A 6213-nucleotide genomic window follows, 5' to 3' on the forward strand; every position below is an offset into this window, starting at 1 on the left:
ATATATATCTTTCAAATAATGATGGATTTAGAATTTTTATTCGGGAGTACGAAAAAATATAAGCACACTAATCGTGTTTATAAATGAGCAGGTTGGTTTAGATATACACTAGTCGAATATGATGCAAATTAAATGAGTTCAGAGCATAAAGGGTATAAAATATTAAAAAAATTTCAAAACGATATATAAAATTTTATATTAACCAAAACAGCAAAATCGCTGGAACAACAACAATTTACTCTGGAAAATTTTGCAAAATGTAATTTATTTTTTTTAAAAAAATTCAAATCGCTATCTAGGCAGCGATTTTCAATTTAAAAAAAAAATTAAAAATGTAAATCGCTGCCTAAGGCGGCGATTTTCAAACCAATTTTTTTTTTTGAAAAAATGTAAATCGCTGCCAAAGGCAGCGATTTTCAAAACAATTATTTTTTTTTAGAAAAAGTAAATCGCTGCAAAAAGCAGCGATTTTCAAACCAAAAAAAATAATATTTTTTTTAAAAATTGAAAATCGCTGCCTTTTCTTTAATTTTTTTTAAAAAAATAGAATCGCTGCCTAGTTAGCGATTTTCTGAAAATGTTTTTCTTAAAAAAAAGAAAATTTGAAAATCACTGTCAAGGTAGCGATTTGAATTTTTTTTTTAAAAAAATGACATTTTTGCAAAATCGCTGCAGTAGCAGCAATTTTACATTTTTCTGTGGAGTAAATCGCTATTGTTCAGCAATTTTACTGTTTTGATTAATATAAAATTTTATATATCATTTTAGAATTTTTGTTAATATATTATACTTTTTAAACTACGAACTTCAAATTAAACTTACGTATACAAGTACACCTTTCTTTTTTGTTTTCAGATATTCGATTTACGTTAATTGGTAAATGTAATTGAAGCTGGATATAATTAATCAGTTCTGTTTTAATTGGCATTGTAGAAAAACAGAAAATGAGCTCAAGTCAATATTAATTGGTGGGATTAATTTATAATTTAATATAGAAATGCATAATTAATATGATTCTTAATCTTTATTATTTATTATATAGAAGGGTAGGGAGGAAGGTAGGATATGTCGGAAACTATTCTTCTTTCTTACCTCAATTACTTGTTTGACTCTGTTTTCTCACCTAATATAGTAAAAGTAAATAATCGTTGAGATGTGTTTTGATAAATAATTAATTATAATTCAAATTAGAAATTTACTCACTTTGATAGTTTAGGTAAATATAAAACTAAAAAAAAAAGTATCATAACCTATTGAGGAAAATGTTAAAATATCATTCTAGTTTTTTAAATTGTTGGGTTTTAAATTAAGTAATTTTTTCATATTTAGCGAATATTTTGAGAAAAATGTTAAATGGTTGTGAGTGAAATTTTCTTCACTCATATTTGAGTTTGAATTTGAAGCTGTACATTTCAGATTTATATGTAAAGTTCAAATCAATAATTAATTTATATTCATGACTATATGTATATATATTTATAACTTATAAGCAACATATAATACTATACCACTTGCAGCAATAAATACTCATTATTATTTTTTATTGAATATATGTTAGACAATTAAGTGATGTTGGGTCCTTCTTAGGGAATTTATATCTAAATTTGAGAGTAGTTGGGTAAAGATTTAGGGTATGTTTGGTATGAAAGGAAATATTTTTCTGAATAATAATTGAATTTTTTATTTAATAATTAATGTTGGGTTAATAAGAAGAAAATGTTGTCTCAAATGTAATTAGATATAATCCAAACAAACACTAAGAAATCGAACCCGAACCCCTGTCTCGATACAAACCTCACCCAACATTGATCCAAGACATAACCCAAACCCACATTCTGACTCAGATCTTAATCCTTAACCAGACCCTGGCCTTTCCATAACTCGTGACCCCATAACTGACCATGCCTCAACCAATGACCAGACATAGAGTACTACTCATTGTCAAACACCTAACCCCTGCATAAAATACAATTCCTAGAGTGAGATATGACTCCCTATGCCGTCTTGGGACCCACCTTTTCTAGTCAAAGACCCAACTCCTAATCCTGACCCAACACTCGATTCTTGGCACTATCACATCTAACTAGGACCTAACCTCGATCCCAACCATATACTCAACTCCTAGCCTCGACCCAAAACCCGACATGACTCCTTACCTTGAACCGGGACCCTACTCTCAACCACATCCCGATTTCGATCCCGATTCTGACTCGAGACTCGACCTAAACCAAACCTGGGACTCAACCACGATTTGATATTGATCCTGAAATTACTATTAACATTGTCATATAAAACTACAACCTGACCACGATCCCAAATCCTATACACAACTCCTAACCTCGACCCAAAACTCGACTCTGATCTCGACTAAGGACCTAACTCCTACCTTGACTTGGGACTCAAATCTCATGCACAATCAACTCGGGACTTGACCTCGACAAAATCTGGGACCCAAACACGACCTGATATTAACACTCGACACTTGAATCATGAAACTGTCACATCAAACTAGGACTTGACCTTAATCCCAACCCTATACCCAACTCCTGACCTCGACCCAAAACCCAACTCTGTTCCAACTAAGGACCCAATTCCCTACCTCGACTTAGGACCTAACTCTCAATCATAATCCACTTCCGATCCTAATTCTAACTCAAAACTTGACCTCAACCAACCCTGGTACTCAACCACAACTGGTATTTGACTCATGCATGACCTTTCACCAAACTCACAACTCCTAACACCAACCAAGGATTATATCGAACCCAAGACCCGAATCTCTACCCTAACTTGGGTGTAGACTCTTGATCAAGATCCGACTCTCAAACTTGATCACTCGGGACCTGAAAATAATTCAAATCTCGACCTAGGACTCGAATCCTAACCTTGGACCCAATACTCGATCCCAACTCAAGATTCGGGACTTGACTCCTAATATTAAACTTGGATTTAACTATGACACTGACTCAAAACTCGCCCTAACCCTGAACGTTGCAGTAACTTGAGATTGGGGTTTGGAATTGGTTCTCGAGTTAGGAGTATGGTTCTAGGTTGGGGCTAGGGTTTGGAATTAGGTCCTAGTCAAGAGTTACAACTTGGGTCAGGGTTTAGAGCGAGTCCTAAATGTGGTCTCGAGGGTGAGGTCGAGTGTCACGATCGAGTCATGATCTCCATGATTCTTATTTCAATTTCATCAGTTGTTAGGTTGCTTTGACTATTTGATATATTTTCCTTATTTTAATTTAAACAATAATATTTTTTTTTCCTGTGTTATTTGAAAATTGAGTAATTTTTTTTAATCTATTTGACTTTGATCTAATATTACCTTCATCATTTGAAAAAACGTCTGGTTTTACTCAACCTTTGACAAAACTTCAATCTAAAGATAGTTTTAATTATAGTAAAGAATTGAGGATTAAATCTCTTTTTTTCTAAAAAATATAACTGGACATGTGGAGTCCACCCATATGGTATTGGGGCTAATCTTTCCAATAATTACTTCAAGATGTAAATCAAGTTAGTTGATTTTAACTTTGTCTATTAAATAGAATATATCTTTTAAACATTTCAACAATATTATTTACTATTTAATATAAACTAACAAAAAAATGAGATGAAAGAAACCAAATAACAGCTCCAAATAAGGTGGGATAATATATATACAAAATACAATGTACACAATGAAATTACACAATATTCATAAAATTATGGTCCTTAACAATATTTACTCATCAAAATAAAGCCTCCTCACACATTACAAAAATAAAAAATAAAAAATAAAAAATCCACCAAGATTTTAGAGCTACTAAATACAAGAGAGTTTAGAAAAACTAAACAAACACATTATGGAAAAATGTCATTCCAGAAGGAATCATCAATACCCTCATGATTAAGTTGTGAGAATGTATTAGGGTCATAATCTTGATTAACATGAGCATCATTAGCTTGATCTGGAGAAGAAGGAGTAATTAGTGATGGAAGTGAGTTATTATAATCTAAATTTGTCTTTGATGAATTGTTGTTTAGTCCTTCAAAATTATCCACCTTTGAGTTTAATTCACTTTGATAATTAGATAATTCTGATGAATTTGAAATACAAGAATTAGAATTATCCAAATTTTGAATTGTACCACATGAATTTACTAGCAAAGCATTCAAGAAGTGGGTGTTTGTAGCAACATTATTTGTAATAACATGGCTTGAACTTGTTGCAAAATAATTTTCTTGAAATTTGGTAGAAAGTGGATTATTTGTACTTATAGGTGTAAAAAGGCTTTGTACTAGTTGTTGAATTTTGGCTATTTCTGTGACTTGTGCTTGTAATTTAAGAGCATATGCTAAGGGAAAATTAGGATTATTCATCAAATGATGATTAATATTTTGTTTAGAAGTAAATTGATGGGAAAGATTTATGAGGAGATTGAGGTCAGAAATTGGTTTATGAGTCCTTGGGTCAATTCCCAATCTTAGTAGTTTTTTCCTTAAATGAGTGTTGTAGAAATTTTTGATTTCATTATCGGTTCTTCCAGGAAGATGACCTGCAATTTTTGACCACCTACATTTGAAAAGTTGATACATGAGTTTAACTTTGATAAATTGACACTATTAAAGCACTATGAGACAACTTAAAAATATATATTTTGTGTTTCAATTCACGCGACACAGTTTGATTTGAGATAGAATTTAATAAAAAAAAAAGATTTATAATCTTAAACGTATCTTGATATTTTTCGGACTTTAAAAACTTAACAATATAACCATGAAATGAAAACTTTAAAATTAAAATATTTTTCGAAAAATCAAAAAAGGTACAATTTTAATATGAAATATTTTTCTTCTAAACTAACATTAGCTAATAAACGATACCTCATAAAATGAAACAACAAGGTAAGTATATGACTACAAGTAGCCTAATTAGTAGTATTTTCAACCTAAAAATTAAGACAGATTATTTGCTACAACAACAGATTAAAATACATAAATAAAAATTAGTGAGAAATATATACTTACTTGTTTCCAAGAAGAGAATGTAGGTTAATGATGATTTCTTCTTCTTCAATGGAGAATTCTCCTCTTTTAATATCAGGCCTTAAATAATTAGTCCACCTTAATCTACAACTTTTGCCACACCTATTTAATCCTGCTTTTTTAGGAATTAATTGCCAATTAGTATGGCCATTTTTTGTAATATAATCCATCAATTTTTCATCTTCTTCACTTGTCCATGGCCCCTTCTTTAAATTTTCATCAACTTTACAACATGGATATCTTCCCATTTATAAATATGAAAAGACAATTTTTTAAAAAAGTAATTTTGTATATCTTTGATAGAGAGAATTTTGGAACTTAGAAGTATAAGTTTATGAGATAACAAAGCAAAGAAAAGATGGTTTTTATAATTTTGTTACATAAGGTCAAACATATTTTGTCATATTTTAATGGGATAATGCACAAGTATCCCTTCAACCTATACCCGAAATCTCAGAAATATGATTATACTATATTAAGGTCCTATTACCCCTTTAAACTTATTTTATTAATAATTTTTCACCTCTTTTCGATCTACGTGGCTCTATCTTGTGGGCCCAATGCTGATTGACTTTTTTTCAAGCAAGTGCCACGTAGACTGAAAAAAGGTAGAAAATTACTTATAAAATAAGTTCAGAAGGTAATAGAACTTTTGTATAATATAAACGTGTCTTTAAAATTTTAAACATAGATTAAGAAGGTATTTGTTCGTTTTTCCTATTTTAATTATTAATATAGAGTAAGCTTGAATTGACACGGCAAGGAATGTAATAAAGTCATCCAAGAGAACCTGTGTTGGCTTAATTCAGCAAAAAAAAGAACCAAGACAGTTGTTACATTGGTTGAATTAAAATAAGGAGTAGGTAATAGTGTCAATTTCATTGACATATATACAGGAAAATTAGGGGTTAAATGGCCAGATTAGTTTGAATTTAGGCGGGTCATAATTTATTTGTTTAATTCTTAGCAACTTTTAATTTTCATGGTTAAATATAAGGGAAATTATATAAATGAGTCATAAAACTCAAAATAATTATATGTTCATATTCCAATCTAAAGTAATTCAAGAAATATCAATTTTCTAAAAAAAAAAAAAATTACAGCTCATATCGCCCATCCAATAAGACTGATAATTTTCACTTAATTGATACCAAATCAGTATCATATAGTATATAGCTATCATTA

At 30.4% G+C, this 6213-nt stretch overlaps 1 protein-coding gene across 1 annotated transcript; it reads right to left on the bottom strand.

Moving 5' to 3' along the window:
* Positions 1-3628: 3628 nt before the first annotated feature.
* On the bottom strand, positions 3629-5367 carry LOC101261056 (transcription factor MYB41-like). The gene is made up of 2 exons (XM_004246137.5): positions 5011-5367; positions 3629-4555 (listed from the first exon to the last, which is right to left on the bottom strand). The coding sequence occupies exons 1-2, from the start codon at positions 5274-5276 to the stop codon at positions 3844-3846; spliced, it is 978 nt and encodes a 325-aa protein (XP_004246185.1). The 5' UTR covers positions 5277-5367; the 3' UTR covers positions 3629-3843.
* Between the last annotated feature and the right edge of the window lie 846 nt (positions 5368-6213).

This window comes from Solanum lycopersicum, chromosome 8, assembly GCF_036512215.1.
Source record: "Solanum lycopersicum chromosome 8, SLM_r2.1".
Taxonomy (NCBI): Eukaryota; Viridiplantae; Streptophyta; class Magnoliopsida; order Solanales; family Solanaceae; genus Solanum; species Solanum lycopersicum.